At 39.0% G+C, this 26,702-nt stretch overlaps 3 protein-coding genes across 3 annotated transcripts; 1 reads left to right on the top strand and 2 right to left on the bottom strand.

Moving 5' to 3' along the window:
• Nucleotides 1–2,898: 2,898 nt before the first annotated feature.
• Nucleotides 2,899–3,261, top strand: LOC139950123 (uncharacterized). Its single transcript, XM_071948749.1, has one exon. The coding sequence runs from the start codon at nucleotides 2,899–2,901 to the stop codon at nucleotides 3,259–3,261; it is 363 nt and encodes a 120-aa protein (XP_071804850.1).
• A 1,964-nt stretch (nucleotides 3,262–5,225) lies between these two features.
• Nucleotides 5,226–13,488, bottom strand: LOC139950060 (uncharacterized). The gene is made up of 3 exons (XM_071948693.1): nucleotides 13,347–13,488; nucleotides 10,245–10,348; nucleotides 5,226–8,880 (listed from the first exon to the last, which is right to left on the bottom strand). The coding sequence occupies exons 2-3, from the start codon at nucleotides 10,262–10,264 to the stop codon at nucleotides 8,055–8,057; spliced, it is 846 nt and encodes a 281-aa protein (XP_071804794.1). The 5' UTR covers nucleotides 10,265–10,348; nucleotides 13,347–13,488; the 3' UTR covers nucleotides 5,226–8,054.
• A 6,592-nt stretch (nucleotides 13,489–20,080) lies between these two features.
• Nucleotides 20,081–25,083, bottom strand: LOC139949950 (perivitellin-2 31 kDa subunit-like). Its single transcript, XM_071948538.1, has 3 exons — nucleotides 25,024–25,083; nucleotides 23,193–23,277; nucleotides 20,081–21,840 (listed from the first exon to the last, which is right to left on the bottom strand). Exons 2-3 carry the CDS (start codon nucleotides 23,210–23,212, stop codon nucleotides 21,009–21,011), a joined length of 852 nt encoding a protein of 283 aa, XP_071804639.1. The 5' UTR covers nucleotides 23,213–23,277; nucleotides 25,024–25,083; the 3' UTR covers nucleotides 20,081–21,008.
• Between the last annotated feature and the right edge of the window lie 1,619 nt (nucleotides 25,084–26,702).

Raw genomic sequence — 26,702 nt, 5'->3', positions numbered from 1 at the left:
ATTTTACCAGTCCAGCATAGTCATCTAGCTGATTTGTATAATATTGATTAACGATAGTTGCAGTTTTGCACAATATATAAAAAAAAAAAAAAAAAAAAAAAAAAAAAAAAAAAAAAACCTTTGAGGTTGAGGTTAAATGAATTAGGAGAAACGAAGAAACTATACGAAGCCTACTTGATATTTAAAAAGGAATTATATGCGAGTTATTGAGTTTGACGGTTTGACGGTGCCGGCAATTTGAGACACCGAATAGTATTAATTTGTTTTTATTTTGTGCTAAAATGTATACCTCCATTATTATTTGATTGGTTTTACTCAGCAGTTTAAAGGAACACGTTGCCTTGGATCGGTCGAGTTGGTCTTTGAAAAACGTTTGTAACCGTTTTTTATAAAATGCATATGGGTAGAAAGATGTTGTGAAAGTAGAATACAATGATCCACACAAACATGCCTCGAAATTGCCTGGTTTTCCTTTTACCTCGTCGACTAACACGTCGGCCATTTATGGGGGTCAAAATTTTGACTCCCATAAATGGCCGACGGTGATAGTTCGCACAGTAGAAGGAAAACCACGCAATTTCGAGGCAAACTTGTGTGGATCATTGTATGCTACTTTTAAAACATCTTTTCAACCATATGCATTATATAAAAAACGGTTAAAAACGCTTTTGTTTTGACCAACTCGTCCGATCCAAGGCAACGTGTTCCTTTAATGATTTTATTTCAATTAATGTTTTCATGACTGCTGTATTCCTCATTTATTTCTTGTTTTTTGGTTATCACGGACAACTTAAACTTAATTGTAATGTAGTTTTTTATTGCAAAGTAATTTCAGATAAGTTTAATTTATTTTATATATGTTTTGCATTTTTATTGTTTTTTATTTCGATACGATAGCAACACTCCCTATCGCAAAAGTAAAAAAAATTATACAGAATTGTTTTGTTTTCTTTGCTAACAAACAGTTGCTGGCAGTATTACCCATCAAACATACTGTATTGGCCCGATACATGGCGAGTACCGTAATAGTACTGTGTTTTGTATTGGCTGTTACTGATCGAAGGTTGGCTCACTTACATTTGCACTTTGGCATTTAGTCAGTCCAGTACAGTTGCCACTCACCCAGTAGGCCTACAGGCCCAATAATGTTCATGCTGATGCTGGCACTTTTGTTTTGGGCCATTACAGTATGTCACTTTTGGCCCAGAATTGGCCCGTTCTCTGGCCAGGTATGGCCAACTGCTTGCAGGTTGGCTCAATACTCTTTGCACATTGGCATTTAATAGTCCCAGTATAGTTGACATTAAAGGCAGGCTATTGGTATTTACTCAAAAAAAAAAAAAAAAAACTGGACACTAATGGTAATTGTAAAAGACTAGTCTTCACAGTTGGTGTAACTCAAAATATGCTTAAAATTACAAACCTGTGAAAATTTGAGCTCAATCGGTCGTCGAAGATGTGTGATATTATTGAAAGAAAGAACAAAACTTGTCGCATCATGTTCACACGAAGTTGTGCACTTTTAGATGCTTGATTTCGAGACCTCAAATTCTAAATCTGAGGTCTCGAAATCAAATTCGTTGAAAATTAATTCTTTCTCGAAAAACTACGTCCCTTCAGAGGGAGCAGTTTCTCACAATGTTTTATACTATCAACCTCTCCCCATTACTCGTAATCAGGAAAAGTTTTATGCTAATAATTATTTTGAGTAGTTACCGAGAGTGTGTATTTATACTGCCTTTAGTAGCATAAAACCTCACGTGGTAAAGAGTAACGGAGACCTGTTGATAGTATTCATTATTGTGAGAAACAACTCCCTCTGAAGTAACATAGTTTTCGAGAAAGAATGTATTTTCCATTGAATTGTTTTCGGGACCTCAGAATTAGATTTTGAGCTCTCAAAATCAAGCATCTGAAAGCACACAACTGCGTATGGCAAGGGTGTTTTTCTTTCATTATTATCTCGAAACTTCGACGACGAATTGAGCTCAAATTTTGACAGGTTTGCTATGCAAATGTTGAGATACACCAAGGGAAGAGACTGGTGTTTTGACAGTTATTACCAATATTTGAGGGGGTGAACAAATCCCTACAAATGAAACTACAAATTGTCAGTTATCAAAATTTGTCACAATCTTAAGCCATCTTTTGGCACAGCTTTGGCACCCTGCCTTGGACTTGACATAATTTGACCAGCGTAGGTTTAATGCCGGGCCAATGGTGCATCACTACACAACAATTTGGCACAGAAAAGGTTTTCTATGACCATTACGCCGAATGGTTTGCCGATCTTCAGCGTTTTAACGAAGTAGCACGCACTGCTGTACCAGCAAAAAAAAAAAAAAAAAAATCATAGAAAACGGCCTCTGAAATTGAACATTTTTGGGAAAAACCCGCTTTCCTTCAAAACTTTGAGGTATTTCCATTTAAATTTCTCAATGTAGATAGTTGATGACTTGAACTTAGAAACTAATCTTATTTTGATTTATTTGCATAATATATAATTATGAAACTAGATACGAGAGAAGATCCTTACTATACTTCGCGACCACGAAACAGGTCTTTGTGCGTATTCACAAAGTAGCACTCGCCTATGCTACAACACAGCATTTTGTGTTTCAGAAACTAGGTCAGCGCGCGCGCTCGCTCGCAGTTGCGTGGTACTTTACCTCACTTTTGTTTTACCTCACTGTGACTCGAGTGCGTGCCGTACATTACAATGGTAAAACAGAGGTTAAGTGCTACTTCGTGAAAACGAAACTTCATGAAACAAACGGTTACAAACGCTTTTCACAAGACCAACTCGACCGATCCAAGGCAACGTGTTCCTTTAATGGGGTGCGCGAGGCCGATCTTACTCGTCTGCAACGCCAGCAGAACAAAGAAGCGCGGTTAGTTATGGCTTGTGGACGGGACGTGCCCTCTATCGACTTACTGAGGGAACTTCATTGGCTCCATGTCAGACAAAGAACTGTTTTCAAACTCATGCTGTATGTCTACAAGGCTATCAACAACCTTGCCCCTAGTTATCTTTCTGCCATGACTCAACTCCAGAACACTGGTTCCGCTGAACACAGACCAAGACTGCGCTCCTCCACTGATCGGACACGGCTTGTTGTCCAAAGATCGTACAAGAAAGCTGGTGACATGACTTTCACATCTACCGCGGCTCGTCTTTGGAATGAACTTCCGATCAGTTTTCGTGAAGCGCCGTCTTTGTCTGTATTCAAGCGGAAATTGAAAACTCATTTGTTTCTGTGATTCGCTGTTTTCTTTGTTCCTCTTCTTTGTTAAGAGATCCGTTCTTCGTGGGGCGCTATAGAAATGCTTGTGTATTATTATTATTATTATTAATTTGTACCCATGGTTGTGATATGTGATATTAATTATCAATTATTCCAAATTATTACATTATTGCAATCAGAATATAAAAAAAGGCTCGTCCAAAAGTATATACAATTTGTTGGAGGTAAACAAATCCCTACAAATGATGTTACAAATTGTCAGTTTTTAAAATGTGTCACAATCTTAAGCCATCTTTTGGCACAGCTTTGACACCCTGCCTTGGAATTGACATGACCATGAGTCGGTTCATTGCCGGGCCAATGGTGCGCCGCTACACAACCAGTATTGGCCCAGAAAAGGTTTTCTATACCAGTTTGCCGAAATTGTGTGCCACTACAAAACCAGTAGACAAATGTCAGTAAGTAAAACTTTCATTATCAGACGAAAATTGAACTCGTCAGTTTTTCGATAATCTCATTAACGTTACAACGAGTTTATAAAACTTAATATATTATAATTGGATAATAGAACTAGCCGTTGCAAACAATTTACCACACTGTAAAAAAAATCCCGTAAAATTTACGGGAATCGGTTGTGCAGCGAGATGCCAACCGATTCCCGTAATTTTTACGTTGCAAACCGTACACGAAGTTACGGTGTGCCGTGATTTTCACGGTGAGAAAGCTGTCAATATACGGTGCGAAGTGTACATGAAGTTACGGTGTGGCGTGATTTTTACGGTATATTACACGTTGATATTACTGCCATGGGACCGTATTTGAAAAAGTGGAAACTGACCGTAATTGTAATGGCTTATTACAATAGTATAATTACTCCAATGGTATTGTATTTTAAAAAGTGGAAAATAACCATATGTTAAAGGTACGATACAGCTTTGGTAATTATCAAAATAATTTGGCAAGAAATATAATTCTAAATAATTTTCATCATAAAACTGCAAATGAGATCATAATCTCCCTTCAAATAGTTCCATCTTAAATGCTGATATTCAAGAAAAGTTCTGAACACCATCAAAAGGCAACAACTGCTTTCGATTTGCACTGTTCGAATTCAGACGCTGCATTTAGTGGTCTTCATAACACAATATAAACATCCACATAGAATAACTGATGAAATAGAAACCTTAACAGGTTACCAATGATGGGTGTTTTGAAAACTAGACGACTGGAATTGGAATGAACTCATTGTTTCCAGAACCAAAACCAATGATGTATCATACCTTTAAGTAATACACCATGAGCACGGGATTGTACAATAGAGTACAAAAAAGTGGGTAAATCTCGTTATTCTAGTCACCCCGCCTGAACTTCCTCATAAGCATTGCGCGTGCGCGATGACCCCTAGAGTTCTTTTGGTGTGCCCAGATACGGATTTTGACCGTAAAAGGCTGGCGAGCAAAAGCGAGAATGGTAATTCACCGTCGAAATATACACATTTCTCACCGTTAAATTACGGTCATTCCTTTTAGACAATCCCATGGTGCATTTCGAGCCGGTATTTACGGGGTTGCACCGTAAAGTCGTTAAAAAATGTCGTTATCACCGTAAAAATTACGGTAATTTTTTTTTAAACAATCCCATGGTGCATTGCGAGCCGGTATTTACGGGGTTGCACCGTAAAGTCATGGAAAAATCTCGTTACGGTAAAACACCGTATCTATTTACGTACTTTTCACCGTAAAATTACGGTAATTTTTTACAGTGCACCCAAAGGGACGTATTGGTGGGCACAAGCAGGTGTTTTTCATTCGCGTTCAAGTATCTTATGTCATTTAGCTGATATGTATTTTGATTTACTTTAGTTGCAGTTTCGCACGATATATTAAAATAAATGCCTTTGAGGTAAAATAAATAAGGAGAAAAGAAGAAAATTACTTAGCCGACTTGATATTTAAAAAGGAATTACATGCAAGTTATTGACTTTGACGGTACCGGCATTTTGAGAAACCGAATAGTACTAATTTATTTTTATTTGGTGCTTAAACTTTGATTGGTTTTACATACAGCACTCTAAAAAATGTGTTTTCATTAACCCCTGTATTCTTCATCTATTTATTGATTTATATCATGGACAACTAAACTTTATTGTAATGTACTTTATAATTGCAAAGTAATTTCAGATAAGTTTAATTTATTTTATATGTGTTTTACATTTTTATTGTAGTAACCTATTTGTTTTATCCCAATACGATGGCGACACTCCCCATCGAACAAGTTAAACGAATTATACAGAATTGTTTTTGTTTTCTTTGCTAACAAATAGTTGCAGGCAGTGACACCCATCAAACATACTGTATTGGCCCGATACATGGCGAGTACCGTAATAGTACTGTGTTTTGTATTGGCTGTTACTGATCGAAGGTTGGCTAATTTACATTTGCACATATCTGCCCAGTACAATAGACCCTTCCCATGAAATATGTAAATTGCACATAGCGCGTGCGCACTAACGTTTTGGTTGGCAAAATGAGGGAACATCGCGCTGTTTTGTACACGGCTAATGGGTGCGTGACGCAGACGCAATTGCGCGTCTGCTTAGTGCACAACTCTATGGCATTTGCCAACCAACAGTGTATGTACGCATGCGTGATTGTGATTAGCATATTTCATGGGAAGGGTCCCTTGCCATAACTCACCCAGGTACAGTCCCAATAACGTTTATGCCGATGCTGGCACTGTATACAGCCATACATCACCATTGGTCCAGAATTGGCCTGTTATCTGGCCAGATATGGTCCACTGATGGCAGAATTGGTTGGCCCAGCATGCAATACTCTTTGCACATTGGCATTTAATTGGCCCAGGTTTACATTAAGCACCCAGTACAGACCCATGAATATTGCTCGTGCCGATGCTGGCACTTCTGTATTGGACCATTATAGCTTGCCACTTTTTGGCACAGAATAAATTGGCCAGCTACTGGCCAAATGCCCCACAGCTGGCAGAAGGTTGGCCAACATACTTTTTGTACGTCGGCACTTAATCAGCCCATTACAGTTGTCATAACTCACACAGTACAGGCCCAGTAACGTTCAATGATGCTGGCACTTTTGTATTCGGCCAACACAGTATGCCACTTGGCCCAGAATTGGCCCGTTATTGGCCAGATTATTCAATGACATGTGTAATTAGTACATTAATTAGTTATATCTGATAGATGGTAAACTTAATATGCATCGGTGATGAGGAATATTCGTTTTGGTTTGTACCCTCCAAAATATTAAATCTATAACTAATTGGACCCTTAAATACACGTGATTCTATTACTAGATAAGCACACATTACAAACTGCCTACAGCCAGAAAAGGTTTGCCAAAAATGGTGTGCCGCTACAAAACCAGTATTGGCCCATTCACTTGGTTTCCACCATTTTGTACGAAATGGTGTGCCTTCTCACACGTTTTTTTACTCAGGTTGGATTCGAACCCAAAACCTTTGCAACTGTAAATGATTAAGACCTTTCACTTTTCGGTAATGCATTTATTTGATCGTTTATTAGTAAAGCAAACTTTAACACTAAACAATATTAACTCATTTTAATGAAGTGGGCGTTTTACTACTAATTTGAGCATAATATTGCGTAAAAACCATTCTATCAAAACGCGTCGTCCTAAAAGCTGTCTCGCTGGGGCCAGCAGTCTCGCAAGAACACCGCCCGTGTCGCAAGATTCTTGTAAAAGAACAAAGTAATATGATAACAATGCGAATCAAAGTCGAAGCCTATTCACAAATGGGATATAATAATTTTGCAAGTTTCTTAAAGTTGTAACAAGTAAGCGCAAAATTTAAAATGGACCGAAAACCCAATCAAACCAATAATTAAATGTGTGTGATCTAAATGAAAGGATTTCGGAGACACTAGATGGCAGCAGACTGATTTGACGTTGCAAAAGAAAGGTCTATTCTCACTCAAGTATGTATCCGATGAAAATTTACCTGGTATGTCTGCTGCCACCTAGCGTTCCAAAATATCCCGTTTGGTATACACTTTGGAGAATGAATCAAATCAGAAATCTATAGTGAAGAAACACGCGCAGGGTATACGTTGAATGCAGTATAAGAGGATTTGAGTACTTTTTCAAAATGTCCATAGATTTACATTAAACTTACAGGGTTTGAAGATAATTATAGTGGAAAGCTTCCCTTCAAATATTACTTACTGAGGTGCTGTAGTTTTTGAGAAATGAGTAAAAAAATCATGAAAATAGGTTTGTGAATGATTAAAATAATTTTCGTCTCATGAGACGAAAGTTATTTTCATGACATTGTTTTACTCATTTCCCAAAAACTACAACACCTCAGCACGTAATATTTTCAAGGAAGCTTTCTATTATAATTATCTTCAAACTGTGTAAGTTTAGTGTAAATCTGTGGACATTGTGTTTTTTGTCCTACAAAAGTTACATGGACCCTTTAAAATCGTAACATGTTTTTTTTTTCATTTCAATTCAGTTCTTAGACGTTTATTCCATACTCTTGCTGTAAAAATAATAGTACAATACAAGAATTGATCAGTTCACAGAAAGGTAACAATATCCAATATTAAGGTATCTTAAGACTACTACATTGTATGCGTTTGGCTATTACACTTATTTCAACAACCATGTGTTATTGTCGACTGTCAATTATGAGAGTGGTGCTTTCAATATGATCATCTGATGTGAACTGCAATGGAATGGAACTTGATTATTAAATTATTAATTCAGTGGTTTTGCTGAGACATCTTACAGAATTCCCCCAGACTCATTTCTAATCATCGTTCTCTTTCACAAAAATGTTGTCTGCAGCGTTGACCCCCCACACAGCAAGTGACAGGGATTCGACCTGCTTCAATGCCCCCGGTATGGTCTGCCACCCCGTACCTGTCGGTGTACAGGCAGATACTCCTTGACGATAGAAGATGTCATCGTCAGAATTAACTCCGTAGATCATATCCGAAGAACTGATGTACTTCAGCAGTCCACTTACGTGTGTCCAGCCAGACCCATTGGTATCCGAGTCAGGATCACCAAAAGTTCCTTCCCTGTAGTAAATGTTATCAGCGGAGTTGACGCCCCATACGCCCCCACTACCCACCGAGATTTGCTTCAACAATCCCCCGATATGTAGCCACGAGTTACCGCGAACATTGCACTTGAATGCCCCGATACGATGATAAATGTGATCCTCTGCGTTTACTCCCCAAACATGCCCCTTTTGACTGACACTGATGTGCTTTAACAATCCCTCTACTAACACCCAGTCCGTCCCGCCCGGTGTGTCAGCGGTTATGCCATGTCGGTAGAAAATTGCATCGGCACTGTTCACACCCCATACTACATCACGCCCAACATCTACTTGTTTCAGTGCTCCTTCAACATGCACCCATGAGTCGCCTGTATTCGTTTCGTCGTCGTAGATTCCCAACCTGTAATAGATGTGGTCCATACTATTGACACCCCACATGCCAGCCCGACCGACCGATGCGTGCTTCAGTAACCCGGCAATGTGTCTCCAAGAACCCCCTTTGCAGGTGCAGAGACGTTCAGCGGAACTTGGGACGGCTACCTGCATGACCAACAGCACCATCACCAAGCTAGTCAATATAAAACATTAAAACACCTGAAATAATTGAATCATTGATACAAAGTGTGTTGAAGAAGTACAATCAGTGAATTTGTTTTTGACGGGAGTGCTGTTTAAACTTGTTTAGAATTAAATGTAATGTTGATATTAAATTTTGTACACATTGTTTTCGATTAAAAAATCAGGGGTCGATTTCACAAAGAGTTAGGACTCGTCTTATATCGAGTTAGGACGAGTAACTCGTCTTAACTTAGGATTAATTTTAAGTTCCGCATGCTACAGTGCAGGGTTGGGAATTGTCCTAAGTCCTAAGATTAGTCTTAAGTTAGGAAGAGTTTTGTGAGATCGACGGCAGGCCCCAGACTCAAGGTTTTGAAAAACTAGAAACACTTTTGCCGTACGTTGTAGCGTGCGTCAAAATGAAATTACTTTTGACGTCATGAGTGGGAGTTTGCTTTGTTAAAGGCAGTGGACACTATTGGTAATTACTTGAAATAATTATTAGCACGAAACCTTACTTGGTAACGAGTAATGGGGTGAGGTTGGTAATATAAAACATTGTGAGAAACGGCTCCCTCTGAAGTGGAGTAGTTTTCGAGAAAGAAGTAATTTTCCATGAATTTGATTTCGAAACCTCAAGTTTTGAACTTGAGGTCTCGAAATCAACCATCCAACTTCGTGTGACAAGGGTGTTTTTTCTTTCATTATTATGTCGCAACTTCGACGACCAATTGAGCTCAAATTTTCACAGGTTTGTTATTTCATGCATATGTTGAGATACACCAAGTGAGAAGACTGGTCTGTGACAATTACCAATAGTGTCCACTGTCTTTAAACCTCCATGCGAATCTTTCAGAAAAGCACTGGAAATTATTGTTTCTTTACACAGTAAAAGTCACTTTAAACTCGTAATAAAATATGACTCAATTTCCTTATTGATTGAAAACATTTTAATGAAAAACTAATTGTGTAACATTGTTTTTGTGTAACATTGATACACACTGTCGTATCTGGGTTTTTTTGGCTCTATGTTTGATTGCTTTCCTTAGTTTTTCAAACTTGATTCATTGATCTGAACTTGCATTAATTTCACTTGGAGATTCGGAGTCAGTTCACAATTACTTGTACACGCCACAAATTATTGCACACAACGGTATGCACACACCATGATTCACTGCAGACGGTTGAAAGTGCAAGCTGACGCTACATCACTTTGGACCAATCAACACATCGGGAAAGCTTACGTCATTGTACGTTTATCCAATGACATCTTTTAACGTGGTAGACCAGTGTCTGAGAGACAGGGGACCAGTCTACGTGATTACCGTCCAATGCTGGCTTTCATTTTATGGTGCCCGTTAAAATAAAACTTACCAACTTAGCAATCGTGCCATAGTTGAGCAACGTAGACTACCTCACGGTTCAATAGGGAATTTATAACCAAAGTGACGGGGTCCTGTTGTTTAGTCTGAGTACACCTGTGTGAAATAAAAATAACATTCATGAACAAATATAACTTATTATTTTATTAAATGATTAGGGTAGATGACCTTAGCTTCGATCCGAACCGGACTTTCTCCAGAGCTTATATTTTATATTTATTTTTGGTGTTTGTTGGTTTATTTCATAAAAAAACCAAAAAACATTAAAACGAATGTACAGATTGCACTGGTTCAACACAAAAACATTCTTTAAAAGTAGCTTAAAAGTACTTTATTGTATATCAATCATTATGTTCCGAGGTTTTGTAAAGTAACAATGACCTTAATGTTGTGACGTCTGTGCGGCACCTAAATGTAGCCTGAGCACTAAATGTAGCCTGACCTAAATGCAGCCCCAAACATTTAGGTCCGGGCTATATTTAGGTACATGTTTGGGGCTACATTTAGGTCAGGCTACATTTAGGGCTCAGGCTACATTATGATGCCGCACAGACGGCACACTTTGAGGTTCGTGAATTTAATACGCCAGTAATCTGCCATTGAGCCTACACAGTAAAAAAACCCTTTATTTTCTGCAGGCAACCCCCCCCCAAAAAAAAATAAAATAAAATAAAATAAAATAAAAAACTAGAATAGAAAATGTATATTTTATACACGATAAAAAGGGACAATTTCCGTACAGTTACAGAAATCGTTGTTAATTGGATTGTAAAAGTAGATGATAGTTGTGTGTCAGTAAATTTTAGGTAATTTTAAAATTTGCTGTACAATTTTATCACAGAACATTGGAGAACTATTACAGAAATTTGTGCAACTTGGTTTGCAACAAATCATAAGTAATGTTTTTCCACATGTTTTAGGTAATTTTACTCATTTGTTTGTGTATTATAACAGAATCTTGTAGAATAATTACATACAATTCACTGAATTATTATTACTGTTTTTTTTATTATTATAATTTTTTTTAAATACTGAGATATGTTTTTCAGTAAGTTTTAGTTAGGTAGTTTTAAAAGTTTGTTTGTGTATTTACAAATAATATGACCTGTAGAACGAGATCACAGAAATCATTGTAAACTTGTTTTTAGAAATACATGAGTAATGTTTATCAGTAAAGTTTAGGTAATTTTGACTAAATGTACACATTAGGGATGGCTGTGCTGCAAGTTTTATCCTGGCATTGGTGCTTGATGTGGACGTGTTGCCGACGTTCGTTGCGACATAATGTCACAGCATAGTATGCCGACGTTGGCTCGGCATTGGACCGGCATTGATCATGCAAATTTGACTAGTATCCCGGTAGGCTGACAAAGCCATAATAGCAGGGTGTCAAAGCTGTTCCAAATAATGGGTTTATAATGTGGCAAATATAATATGTTATCTGACAAAGTAATACAATCTGTTGGGATTTTTTTTGTATAAATTATAGAAGAATAGTTTAGATAATTTTTGAAGTGCAATACTTTATATATTTTGATTGCAATAATGTAATAATATAGAACAGTTAATTCCTAATCAATATCACAATCGTGAGTACGAATTCATCGGAAGTTGAACTGCATTATAACACTCGGTGTATGTTATACTGTATTAGTAGTGCATTACGCTGTAGGTTGTTTGTGTTGTAAGGGAGATTTAAAGACCCGGGCCCAATTTTATAGAGCTGCTTAAGCAAACAATTTTGCTTAAAGCCATTATACGCTTTCGGTAAACAGTATTGTCCAAGTCCCACACTTCGTGTATCACAACTTATATATAAAATAACAATCCTGTAGAAATTTAGGCTCAATCGGACATCGGAGTCGGGAGAAAATAACGGGAAAACCCACTGCTGTTTTCGCGCGTTTCGCCGTGTTTATAACAAATCCGTAATTCTCGCTAACGAGAATTTATATTGTTTTACCGTTTTCTCAAAAAGTAAAGCATTTCATGGACTTATATTTCAAGAGAAGTCTTTCACCATTACCTTCTGTAAACCCTGTAAATTATTTGTAAATCTGTGAACTTTTTTTTGTTCTGTACCGAAAGGGTCCAATGGCTTTGAGCAAAAAAATCTCTGCTTTGTAAAATCAGATTAGCGGCTAAGACTCCACTCAATTGTTATGCTAAATAATCAACAGCTAAATATTAGTCACAAGCAATGTACATGGCATGACATTTTTGCAAGTTACATGTGTTAAATAAGCAAGCTGTTTTCGTGCTTAAGCAGATGTTTTGCTTAAGCAGCTCTATGAAATTGGGCCCTGCTTGAACGAACATGTCAAGTCGTGACCTATGCTGAATTTCACTTAAAATGTTTTCAATGAATAAGAAAAATCGGGTCATATCAATAAATAGATTTCAATTGTGTAAAAAAAAAAATCAATTCGAATGCCCATATCCAGCGCTTTTCTGGGAGATTTGCGAAAAGCCCCATTACGCAATCACTCTCAAAACTTCATAGTTGGGAGCTTGAATTTGTAAAGCCACTTAGTTGCAGCGTGGAGGAACAAAGAAAAACTCCCAGACATGACGTAAACGGCATTGTCCTTTGACTCGCGCCGTCAACGGCAGAAGTATTTTTAGTTTTTTAAAACCTTTAGGTGGGGTCCGATTTTTAGTCAATAACAACTAACAATTCAGAAGTATACACATTGTATTATATCAAAAGTACATTAAAAATGGTGAACAAGTGCATACTAAACAGTCAAGCCTAAATACAACTTCCGTTTAATACATTCCGCTCAGGCTGTTTAAGTAATTACGAATATATTAATTACAATCTTAATTGCACTTAAATGATTACACGTTCGGCCGGAATTGGAGAGTCATTGATCATAATAAAATTGTAGTTATTACAGAAAAACAGTACATTTCGATTGCATAAATACTGCTAAATAACATCTCTTCAAAAAAAAAAAAAAAAAAAAAAACCGCTGCGAATTCAAAAATCTGTGAAATAATTAGAAGAAGAAGAAAAAAGTAACTGACAAAAAGAAACAGTCCATGAAATTGTATGACGGTTGCAAAGTCACGGAGTGAATAGACTACTCACCGGTACTGACAATGGTCGGACGTTTTTACATCAGCAGATTCTAACTACTCGTAGGCCTAGCTCTATGGTGTTAGCTAGAATGGTAGCTCAAGTCAGACTGCCAATCCACTGTGCAAGAAAGCTCTATTTAAACACATCTCTCTCATTTACCTGCTTGGACCACTTTGGTTGGCCCATGACCCTGTAGGTGCGTCTATTTTGTCAAGGTCTTCAAATTTTCTAAGAAACACCTGTGCGTGCTTAGGCCTTCATCCGGCATTGGAAAGAGGGAACAAGAAACTCAAAATGTAGGCTAAGTTAAAAACCAGCCATCGTATAACGACCTTGGTTGCATAGATCCTGTTTAAGGAGAAATATACGGTCAAAAGAAAAATTGATGATGCATCGTCAATTTTTCTTTAAAAGAAGTTCTAGTCCAACTCAAATGGTCTGGGTGCTTTTTGTAGGACACAAAACACGATCAAGTTTCCCTTAAATATAAATTATTGATGTGCTATAGTTTTTGAGAAATAGTGTAACATTCGTGCCAATCAGCCAGTAGAGGGCGCCAGCACGGCTCCGCGGTGGAGCTAGTTGCTGGTTGGCCCCCCTGCTGGAAGATTGGGAAACCCGCTTGCGTGGAGATGTTTTCCTTGTCTAGATTGGTGAATTTGTAAACAACGGATGTGTGGAATAAAACGGTCAGGAATTCAAGCAGAAATACCGATTTTTAGTGTGTTTCATTGCTCCGTATTGTTGTGGTTATTAACACAGGATTTTTGTGTTACAATAGGTAAAACAAAGTACGAAAATAGTTTTCGTTCCTAAAACGACAATTATTTTAGCATGTAAAACGTATTTTCGTGGCATTGTTTTACTCGAACTTAAATGTTCACTTCACCCATTTTCATTCCATGCTCTGTTTGTGTTTTTTTTTCAATAATTTTTTTCTCAGCATTTTTGTATTCCTTGCAACGCGCAGTAGAGTATATATAATAGGTCACTTTGCAATGTACATGTCCGTATTATATTATATTTTAAGGTTAGATTTCTACTACCATTATCTTCAAACGGTGTAAGCTTAATGAACATCTTTGGACATTGCGTTTTATGTTACAAAAAGTACCCAGGACGATTCAAATGAACCATTCCCCTTCACATGAAACGTTAACTTACCACCCCCCTACCCGGGATGAACTGACTGTTCGTAGAGTAAGTCACGACTATAGTTACAATACAATGAAGTTCATGGTTGACTCCAAACAGCATTAGTCACCTGCAAGTGAAACAACTTCCTTCATCTTTAAGTCACTTCTGAAATCCCACTGTTTCACTTTCAGGAGACCTGTCAATGACTTATTTATTTATTCTGTACCTCAGTACCTTTGAGCAAACCTTGCTTCAGGCGCTTTCTAAATTTTGTTTAGACGACTAAAATTTAAACTCACACGGTTATCTCATTAACTAAGTTTCCAAAATCCCGCAAACCAACAAGGACTGCTGCAAACAAACAATCTCTTAACCCACGCACTATCTCCCAATGGAACAATATTGCCTCAGATGTAAAAGTGTTTACAAGATCATTCTAGAAAAGTGCATATAAAATTATACGTCAACGGTCCAACTTGTGGGGGCTCGAGGTCAAGGTAAAGATCAACAAACAAGTGACAATAATTCAATCTGTTTAAGGGTACCAGAGACAGACCTACAACTTCATGAAGTTTCAACGCTTCATGTGCTTTCTTTTTTAAAATTATTTTAACAATTACGGTAAGAATAGCCTTCGCCACTTTGTACGCCAACAGTCACAATAAATAAAATGTATATCGTTTCTCTTTGTGCGTCAATTCTCAAATTACAGGCAACGTAAAACAAATATATAATCAATGATTAGGGTTCTGCCAATTGGCCCCAAGCCTTTAGTTTCAATAACTGGAATACTTAAGCTTTAATAAAATTTATATTGTTCAAAATTATCGTTGCTTCGTTTAACCTTCACCGGTGGCGGACCTCCGTCTTGCGGGTGAATCCCAACCAGCGCCACACTCTGTGTCCCTGCCCGGTGGTCGTCCTTGTGAGCCAGTCAACTTGGTATGATGAGGGGTTCGCCGATTCCAGGGGTTAAATGGTCATCTATACTATTAAAAGCGTAACCTGCGCCATCTTGGATTGAAAATTAGAAGGTCCAGTGGTATGGCATCCTTGAGGAATCCAACACGGTTGTTTGTGTGGAGTTCAATACGTTTGTGTGGTTTCAGACGTCTGGTTGCAAGTCTGCAAAACCCGGATCCAAACTCGCACTTACAAGTCATGTGATTGGAGGAAGTTTGGGCGGCGACCGTGCGTCAACCACTGGTCGATGTTGTTACCAGACTTCCTAGAAATCTTTCTGACAGGCGACTCATTGGACAGTGTTTCGCAGATGGTGCTCCGGATTGGTTCATTCATTGCCCCTTGCCCACCCACCCACCATTCGATCCGCCCTTTTGGTCAGGTTACTTTCGTGTTGTACTAAGCATGGTTCTCCGGATTGGTTCATTCATTGCCGCGCAGGGTCGAAAGGGTCGAAGAGGCTGGGTGCCAGGACAAAACCGAAACCAATCTCACGAATTTGCATTGAATGGATGAAGTACCGTAGATTGATGTTTCGCAGGCGACCATGTGTCAACCACTGGTCGACGTTGTTGTCAGACTTCCTAGAAATCCTTCTGCGGGTGACTCATTTGTTGAAAAGATTAAATGGAGAATATTTGTAAAAAAAACATTCTCTTCCAAACGGCATGAGAATTATCATGATGGACAAGGATTGGATCAAACGGAAGCTTAATAATTTGGAAACGTTGGGTAGGGCCGGCTATAGGTTGGAAGGCGTCTAAGGGAACTTTACAATTAATCACATTTTGGGGTGGGGGGGGGGGCCTTACACAAAGAGCCATTCTGGTCAGTGTATTGTGAGCGGTGTGTTGTCTGGTTTGAGACAGGCCACCTGTTGCTTGGTGAAGAAGGTCGCCGTGGGACCACTTTAGGTTGACAGTGGGTGGCGACCTTGGACCTTTTGCCAGTAAACTCAAATGCGTACATGAATACCGTTTTAGAATACGGTCTGTTCATGGAGGTATAATGTTGCAGTTTCAGAGTTTAACCATGGAGGTAGAATTGTGAAACCACTTCTTACTCTATGGTGAAACTATACACGTACGTCAAAGGCTGTTTTGAAGCTGTAAAAAAAGAACTTTGCTTTGCATTTGGTCAAAGTTGTTAAGCAAAAGGACATTAAGTTTTCTTTTGAATAAGTCCATTCACAAAATTGGTTAGAGCAGTGTGTCGGTCAGGTCTCAGAATGTACATTTTGCCAAATCCATGTTGAATTGAAGCCTAATTTAGCCATCGGCCCGTCGGGTTGGTTACTGATGGAGATAATATTAACAAAAGAGACCTCGTGCGGCTGAATGGGGTACATTTTTAGGAGTTTGTCTATTGACCCAAACTGGACGTAACAAACCCTAAACATGACTTGACATGCTTTCTGAAAGTGAAATAAGTTAGAGAAAATTAAGGAGTGGGGACGAGTTTATCGTTTTTATTTAGTTTGTACGATATAGGGTTCCAGAGATATGGGATGTATGGAGGTTTGTTCCTAGAGCAGCGTGAACATGAACGCGGTCAGAAATTGTGTCGTTTGTCGTTCAAATTTCGCGAGATGCAAGAAGCCCAAAGTGACAATAAAACAAAACCAGACCAGCCAAGTCTCACGCATTAGGCGTGAGACTCACGCATTTGGGCTCTGTCTCACGCTCACACGCACATCAACCATTATTGGGGCGAGATCGGGGAAAAAAAAATAACGACATTTTTTGTACAAAATTTGTACAAACAGAGCGCAAATTTGCAGATTGCGCACGCTTTTGCTCATCCAGTAGGTTCAGCTCATATTCGGCAGAGCGCAAAACACTTATTGCGCACAAGTAGGTTCCGACTCTTTTAGCAAATTCGTTGAAATGCGCTCCACTAGCGAAGACACAACAGGCAGAAGAAGTGAGCTATTGATTTTGGACATCATTTTTAGTCTATTTTTTTCAAGTTTGGAAGGAACTAATCTGACACAATCGAACCTCCACATTAACCATCAACATCTCCTGTGTACCTCAAGTGAATTTTAATTATTCTGAGGAGGTTTTTGATGCATTTTGAAACACCTTTTGTCCACAATTAAATTTCACATTTTTTTATTTATTCATAAAAAATTAAAAAGAAAAAAAAAAAAAAGGTTGGGCGGCGATTTAAAAAGGCCTTCTTAAACTGGAATTTTTTTTTCCGGGGGGATGGGGGTTGAGCTTTGAAAAATCTCACACATAGCTGGCCTCTGGACTTGGCATCTCTGCCTGCAAAACACTTTTTTGACGTTCACGTTAAGTGCTCCCGTTATACATGCAGCCTATTGACCAGAAAGTTTACAAGACCAATTCAGATGAGAATAAACTAAAAAGAGGCCTACGCTCTTACCGCCCCCGCCCCCCCCCCAAAAAAAACACAACAAAAAACAGTAGATAAATTAGATTTGTGGCACACAGCATGTTCCAAAAATTCGCTTTATTTATAGGGCTGTAGCAACGCTATGTATCGTGGGACGTAGAATGTCATTTTCGACGATGTTTTTTAACAAGGAAATGCAAGCATTATGAATGTATATTGAGTGTGTGGAGAAAGTTTAGTGTGGTACAAAAGAAACTTTAGTTATTGCTGGCTAACGGTCAGTTTCACCTATCAACGCTGATTTGAAAAACGTGTAACGTTAGGGAGGCCCAACATATTAGACCCCTATAAGGATCACGGGGGAGCCTTATAGTTTCTAGATGCATAAGGTACGTCGTCTAACCCAAAACGAGGTGGGTACAGCCACTGCAAGTAGTGGTGGACGTGCGAAATAGCTTCATTTTGGGTTTGAATTATGACGCCATGCATAAATATTGAGAGAGGCGTATAACACCCTCACCCATATTTCGAAATATTTGTGTAAAGGATTATTATATCCTAGCGGGGTGCCGCGCGAAGCGCGGCATCCCGCTAGTGGTAGTTAATTGGAGAGGAGTCTTTGGCTTCACACTGCCGTTGCTGTAGAGATTGGTCAACTCTGACGTACACGAAGGTGGCTCTCGGCCATAACTTTGGTTTGCCGGCCCAATACCGATACGGTGGCTGTATCCAACCACTCGCCTGCTGGTTTGGTCGGCAACCCTAACACTCACATGCAACACGTCCCCTCTCTCTCAAGCTCACATTGCTTTTAACTTTCACAATACGTTTTCAAACCCCACATTAATTTTCCTTTATCCAACTGTTTCAATGAAAAAATACAAAGCTTAACAGGGCGTTTCCTGCGCAGTCGACGCGTATGACGTGACAGAAATGCTGCACTGCGCGAAACATTTACAAGCTGCAGGTTTGAGGAATTTAAACTATGCCAGATCGAGAAAAAGTAACAATCAAACAATTAAAAACAAATTATCACGATCGACTCTGACAGTACTGGACCTGGGGCCGACTTAATAAAGAGCTAAGATTGATCGTAAATGTTAACCAATCGTATAGTTGCTTAGTAAAGTGTGATGTAACAAATCACTATGGTACTGACAATTAATTAGTCTTTACTGTGGATCATAGTGCTGTGTGAAATCGAGTCCTGGCTTTTGACGCTATGGAGTACCACTGATGTGAAGTTGACCATTTAAACATGGGGCGTAGTTACACCACCCTCAATGTGAAAAAAACACCTTTTCACAAAATAGTGCTGATCTGTATGTGTGACGCTCCTGACATACATTATCCAACTCTCAGCAACACACAGTATAGGGCTAGTCACACTGCAGCGATAACGAAAAGTGATAACGATCACGTTAAAAAAAGGCACGCCCTCGATTGGTTGAATAAGTGTGCGCATATTCTTGCGGAGCAATTCAACCACCAGTAAAATGCGTTCTCTTTGCGTCGCACTTGTTTTCGTTTTCGTTATCGCTGTATAATAGTGCGAAAACGGAAAATGTAAATTTTCGTTAATTTTTTCGACCACACAAAGTAGCACACATCCTTCTTATTATTTTAAGTCAAGATACTAAAACAGCACAGTATCGAAGTTCAATGCATCAAGTATCCACACTGTAAGAAAACTACTTGAATATACCATAACATTTTGAAGAAAAGCTTTTGAATTTAAACTGCGTTAATTTTAAATGCAGATTTTCTGAGATTGTTACTTTGCATTTTAAAAAGATGGTGGTCGCGTTTTTGAGATATCACTGAGAATCCGGGGCGAAAATGCCAATACACAATCTGAAAGCGTTTTTTTTATTTGTATTCTATATGCACATATATATATATATATATATATATATCAAATAATAAACCACAAGGGATGACAGGCACCCCCCTAACAAAGATATTGACAAAATTGGGAGACCACCAACATAGGGCTAGATAGTTCAGTTGTTAGAGCGCCGGCACATTAAACCGGAGGTCGTTGGTTCAAATCCCGCTCTAGTAATTTTTTCTTTGTTCAATCCAAAATCATATATATATTTTGGTATTCCATAATGCAACAAAAGACATACAAAATTACAGTAAATCACAGAAAATCGTTGTTGATGGCCATTATACGTCGAAGTGAAATGTTTCTTAAAATGCTTTATGCTACCGAAGCAGTGTTCATAAACAAAGGGTGTTAATGCTATGAACTTTAAGAGTGGATATCCGAACGTAAACCTGCCTTTTAAAACTTTGGGTATAGGCCTTGTTTTCAGGACACAATGGTGAAAAGCTACCCTTAAAATGTTTTTGCTGAGGTGCTGTGGTTTTTGAGTAATAACCAACAATGTACAGTGCCTTAAAGGCAGTTGACACTATTGGTAATTACTCAAAATAATTATTAGAATAAAACCTTACTTGTTGACGAATATGGGGAGAGGTTGATGGTATAAAACATTGTGAGAAACGGCTCCCTCTGAAGTGACATACTTTTCGAGAAAGAAATAATTTCACACGACTTGATTTCGAGACCTATGACATGAAATTTGAGGTCTCGAAATCAACCATCTAAAACGCCCACAAGTTCGTGTTACAAGGGTATTTTTTCATTCATTATTATCTCGCAATTTCGACGACCAATATTGAGCTCAAATTTTCACAGGTTTGTTGTTTTATACATGTTGAGATACACCAAGTGAGAAAACTGGTCTTTGGCGATTGCCAAAAAGTGCCTAAACCTTTAAAAAGGCAATTATTGGTAATTACTCAAAATAGTTATCAGCACAAAACCATACTTGGTAACGAGTAACATGGAGAGGTTAGTTGTATAAAACATTGTGAGAAACGGCTCTCTCTGAAGTGACATAGTTTTCGTGAAAAAAAGTTATTTTCCACGAGTTTGATTTCGAGACCTCAGACATAGAATTTGAGGTCTCGAAATCAACCAACTAACGCACACATCTTCCTGTGACACGAGTGTTTTTTCTTTCATTATTATCTCGCAACTTCGACGACCGATTGAGCTCAAATTTTCACCGGTTTATTGTTTTATGGTGGATACACAAAGTGAGAAAACTGGTCTTTGACGATTAAGAATAGTGTCCTGTGTCTTTGAAGGGAAGCTTTCTACTATCTTTATGGGTCCTACGAAAAGTACCTAAACCTTTAATCTGTCCTTTTAACAAAGATATAGTTAGTGTTAGTTGTTCCCCAAATCGTGAGTGACAGGGAGTCCACCTGATTCAACGAACCCGCGATTTGCTGCCAGCGGCTCCCCCTCGGGTTAGCAGCGGACACGCCCACTCTAAAATAAATCAGATTCTGGTAATTGACCCCGTAGATTCTATCCGCTGAGGTGATGTACTTCAGACCACCGTCCACTATGACCCAGTTCAACCCATCGGGATCGGAGTCTGGGTCCCCGTACGTCCCTTCTCTGTAGAAGATGTAATCGGCTGAGCTAACTCCCCAAACACCACTGCTACCTACCGAGATTTGCTTCATCAAGGTACCCCCAATCTGGCTCCAACTGTCTCCAGCCCTGTTGCATTTGGACGCTCCAATGCGATGGTAAACGACTTCGGTTTCAGATATGCCCCACACGTGGCCCTTCTGACTAACAGTGACGTGTTTAAGGGAGCCTGCCACCTTAACCCACATTGCACCCATCGGGTGACTCCGCCCTATACCCCTACGATAGAACACGTCACGCGTGCTACTCACACCCCAAACGATGTTTTTCCCCACATCGACTTGTATTAGTCCTTGGCCATCAACTAGCATCCAGCTATCCCCGGCGTCGTTCTCATTACCGTACGTATTTTCCCTGTAGTAAACCTGGTTGTTTGCGTTTATGGCCCACACACCTGCCCGACCGACTGATACTAGTTTAAACCTTCCTTCCAGTTCGGAGAATGACATCCCGGGGGTTAAACCGCCCTCTATCGGTATTGGTTGTCTAATGACAATGACCACCACGCAAGATGCCAGTAAGAACCTAAAGTGAAGACACAGGGAGGCAAAAAGAAACTATGAAGTATAGCGCTCTACTAAATGCACATGGACACGCTTGGTATTATCAAAGAAATGTATTCCCACTTGTTGCATCACAACATTCGCAAAAATTAACAAGTTGGTCCCAATATTTTTGTTTACCGAGTTCGCAAGAGAAGAAAACCCTCGTTCCTCAAGATCGTGTGTTTGCAGTTGACTATGTAAAAGACTTTCAACCACGGTATTTTTTTTATTTGAGTGTAAAAGAACCTCTTTCTCAAAAACAACGTTAGCTCTTCAGAGAGAGCAGTTTCTCAGTGTTCCCATCTCTCAAGATAGAACCTTACTTGGAAACAAGTAATGGGGAGGGGGGGGTTGAAAAAATTGTGAGAAACGGCTCCCTCTGGAGTAACATAGTTTTTGAAAAAGTACATGTAGTAATTTTCCACGAATTTGACTTCGAGACCTCAGAATTATATTTTGAGGTCTCGAAATCAAGCATCTAAAGGCACACAACATCATATGACAAGGGTGTTTTTCTTTTATGATTATCTCGCAACTTAGCTGACCAATTGAGCTCAAATTTTCACAGGTTTGTTATTTTATGCATGTTATGTTGAGATACGCCAACTGTGAAGACTAGTCTTTGACAATTACCAATACATGTAGTGTGCAATTTCTTTAAGAGATTTGTGAACAAATGAAACAACGTCAGAAAAACTAAGACGACTGTTAGTTACCGAGCGTTAAAATGACATTAACGGAAAACACGTATTTAGTCAAGTCACATTTCTCTGTGATTATTATACACTGACTGGCAGTGATGTAACTAGTGTATGTCTATTCCCCAATGGGATTTTGAGTAACTTGAAGAGGGACCTATTTCCCGAGGCAAAATGCCGAGGGAAATAGGCCCCCCTTTCGCCCCCTTGTCATCTCACAGGCCCGAGGGGGAATAGACGGGGCACACTAGTTACCGAATTATGCCAGTCAATATGTGTTTTAAAACATAGCTCGGTCTTAAATGTGAAATAACAGCAGAAATCTGAAAAATAAAGGAGGTTTTGTAGTTGCTGTTCACGGTTAAAGTCAAGAGAGGTCGCTGTAACCGAGCACTATTTTCAAAGACTAGTGCCCGCTCGGGCACTAGTTTCCGCAAAACACGCGCGCGATCACTAGACTATAATGTTAATCACACGTGACCGTTTTCCAGCCAACCAGGATACAGAACAAGCAAGAGGTGTGTTATAATACAATATATCTTATAAATGACTATTGTTTCACACTATTATACGGTTATTTCTTGTCCCTCATTGTCCTTTTAGCGCTTCCGTATAGCCTGTTCTAACTTTTTACCATTGATACCATAGCTTCATACTTCAAATCTTGAGAGAAAAGAAATCACCAGCTGTTGCAAACTGCTCTTACCAACCCAAAAGACCTGTGGAATAATGGAAAAAAGTTGATTTAGCTAGTTTCATAGAGCTGCTAGGGATGCCACACAGATTTGCTAAACATGAAATTCCGTCCTCGATATAAAACAGGTTTACCAACCACATTTTACGTGATTTTCAGAATAAGCAAACATTAGGTAAATACCAATAATAAGCATTTTATAACTGACATACAGATCCTTGTCATTTGATTGGTGGAACTTACTTCACGTGGCATTCACTATTACTCCCATCCGCACGGCGATCAAAAAGACCTATGTGCCCATGGGGAATAGCATTTCACATTCAACAGTTAGGTTCATCCTTGTTCCCAATGTTTTTGAGCAGTACAACGCCGCCGCACCGCTGCTAAAACAAAGGAGCACCTGTGCAAAAGGTTGTGTTCCGATTTGTGCACTGTTGCCGCTAAGCGGCACTATATGATTCTTTGGTTGTCAGTAATTTATACTTTAAAAATATTTCGAATGACAAGGATCTACAAAATGTCAGTTAAATAAAACAAAATATTGAGTGGCTTTAATTCGTGGAATGGAAGGAATATTATCGCTCGGTAAAATTTGGACTGTTCCATTTCACTCGGCTTCGCCTCGTGAAATGGAACAGTCGAAGTTTTACCGAGCGGTAATATTCCTCCCATTCCACTCTAAGCCACTCAATATTTGTATAATAATATGCAACAAACGGAAACTTGGTTATTAATCTTGTTTTCATCAAAGGAAGACATTTCCTGCTAAGTAAATTTGTGCTAGCAGCTCTATACAATTTGGCCCTGGGGTTTCGACCCTTAAGTAGAGTCTACCCCGAAGGATACGCTCAATTGAAACCTTCTGATACGTCACATAAACAGTAAGCTTTTATAATCTTGAAATCAACGGGTTCAAAGGTAATTGAAATACACGGACGTTGAAGCCACATTAATATTGGGCTTAAAAAGACAACTATCGTCCAATATTTTGCCTCCGTTGTGTTCATTGAGGGCGCTTTTATGCCTCATGGACCTTTTTTGCAAAATACTTATTGAGAAGTACTGACTGTTGAATGGGTGCATGCTTGTCTAGTTTCCCATCAAACTTGTGTCCTTCCTCGCTGAAACTAAAACTTCTCTTGTCTTATTTCCACATGGTGGTTCTTGTTTAGGTACAACGATTCAGTTTACTTTTCTAATGTAAATCTGTGGACATTTCGAAAAAGTACTCGAATCCTTTAAGGAATCATGTGGCAATGCGGCCGTTTCCATAGTTCGAGGAATTCAAATGTAATTGGTAACTTGTCACTAAGCAAGTCGTTGTATAGTACCAGACAATTTAAACGAACACGTTGCCTTGGATCGGTCGAATTGGTCTTTGAAAAGCGTTTGTAACCGTTTGTCATAAAATGCATATGATTAGAAAGATAATTTAAAAGTAGAATATAATGATCCACACAAGTATCACTCAAAATTGCGTGGTTTTTCTTTTACCTCGTCGACTGACACAGTCGGCCATTTATGGGAGTCAACTTTTTGACTCCCATAAATGGCCGACCGTGTTAGTTCGCACAGTAAAAGGAAAACCACGCAATTTCGAAGCAAACTTGTGTGGACCATTGTATTCTACTTTTGAAACATCTTTCCAACCAAACGCATTTTATAAAAATACCCGGTTACAAACGCTTTTTATAGACCAACTCGTCCGATCCAAGGCAACGTGTTCCTTTAAATCTAACAGGAATCATCATATTTGATAAAAACTCACGTTTGGTGATCGGATGTCTGCGATGCTGGGCGTGTCGTGTGCTGCGCTCTCTGCTCCAGGCGGTGCGAATCTGCTGTAACTCTCGCAACAATCCATCTTCGAAACCGACTGTCACACTCCTGTGACGTCATCGTCAGTGCGCCACGGGTCACGTGTGTCTTAGTCTCGAGTAGTGACGATCATTTTTGTTAAACGTAGTCGCCGATATCGCAACACGAATTACTGGAGAAGATCTGTATCACACAAACATACTGGATCAAAACCAAGGCCGTATCCGAAACTGTGACTTCGGCTACAGCTAGCCTACAGCCGGCTAGATCGGAGCGTCTGCAAGTGTTGACGAATAAGCAGCAGACGCCCGCAATCTAGCCGTAGACGTATCCGAAGTCGCCGTTTCGAACACGTCCTGACTGTTTCGAACCAAAATTATGGCTATTATTAAATAGCTGAGTTGATAAAAGTGATGCACGTTATGTTGCGGGTTCGAGTCCCGCTCTAGTGAATTTGTCTCCGTTCAACCCACCTTTAAAGACATTTTAAACCATTCAGTATCACCAGTGGTTTATTACTGGAAAACGAACACGACAGACATTTTGGGGGTGTGTGCAAGTTCGCCCCAAACATGGCTAAAAGCCACTCTTGGTATGGGGCTACAAGAAGCAAACATTTTTAACGTGGACAAAAAAACACTGAAAGGGAAACTGAAGGTATGAATTGATATTCCTCCTAAAACAGTCTAGATTGTAGGATGGAGGGAAACATGCACCAGGCAAGGAGTTCCAACGAGACGTGGAATAAAGCTGTTGCAATGACTCCTTGTCCTACAACTCAGCAAATTAAAAGTGTACGGGTAAGAAGAAGCAAACGTATGGTGTCTCGCTCAAATATTCTGATAGAAGGAACTAGGTCAGATATCAATGCTCACAAAAGTTAAAATTAATAATATATTTGATTTCCAAAAGGGCAATCTCTTGAAAAACAAACACAATACCAGTCACACAAATGTCCAGGTAGAAAGTATCGACTACAGACATGATGCTGATACTCTTGTAAATTTGAACGATGGAGGCGGTTGTTTAATCGCGCAAAAGACATATGTCATGTTCTCATGCGTAAAGCAATCGACATGTAAAAGTCGATACAATTCAAACTGTCGTTGCTTTCCAGTGAGTGTATTTTTGGAGGTAACTTTTTAATTGTTTACACAAATAAATTATTGAAACAATCTTGCAGAAAATCGTTTGAGTGAAGATCGATTTGTCTGTTTTAGGTGTATTCGTTTTAGCTGCAATTACGTTCTTGAACCATCGAAGATTTGAAATGCTGTTAAACTTTGAATGTCTCTACATGATTCTATATACTGAGACATTCGACAAAAATGTGACTCCTTCAAACTATATTGTGTCAATTGTTAACTCTGTATTAACTTGTATAAAGTGTTATGTCGGTCAACTTTATGTTTTGTTTTGATGTTATGGCTTTTCAGTATGTTGATAAAGTGAGGAGTTAATTTAGGTTCGAATACATCGTTTTTGTGGCGTGTCATGGAATAGCGGTTTAAATGCACCGGACTTGTCATAACTTAATAGGACAAGTAACTGTCCTAACTCGAGATAAGACTAGACATAACTTTTTTTGAAAAACTCACCCCAGGACACACTTGGTAATTTTCAAAACCA

The sequence above is a fragment of the Asterias amurensis genome, chromosome 17 (assembly GCF_032118995.1).
Source record: "Asterias amurensis chromosome 17, ASM3211899v1".
NCBI lineage: Eukaryota > Metazoa > Echinodermata > Asteroidea > Forcipulatida > Asteriidae > Asterias > Asterias amurensis.
Note: the sequence above shows the minus strand (reverse complement) of the source record. Positions and strands in the feature narration are given on the sequence as shown.

What these genes read in the sequence shown, in the direction of transcription:
- LOC139950123 (XM_071948749.1), top strand. Translation starts at nt 2,899, where the DNA reads ATGGCTTGTGGACGGGACGTGCCCTCTATCGACTTACTGAGGGAACTT.
- LOC139950060 (XM_071948693.1), bottom strand. Translation starts at nt 10,264, where the DNA reads ATGGCACGATTGCTAAGTTG. An exon ending in ATGGCACGATTGCTAAGTTG is followed by an intron (nt 8,881 to 10,244) that starts GTAAGTTTTATT and finishes TATATTGACTAG; the next exon opens with CTTGGTGATGGTGCTGTTGG.
- LOC139949950 (XM_071948538.1), bottom strand. Translation starts at nt 23,212, where the DNA reads ATGAAGCTATGGTATCAATG. An exon ending in ATGAAGCTATGGTATCAATG is followed by an intron (nt 21,841 to 23,192) that starts GTAAAAAGTTAG and finishes TCTTCACTTTAG; the next exon opens with GTTCTTACTGGCATCTTGCG.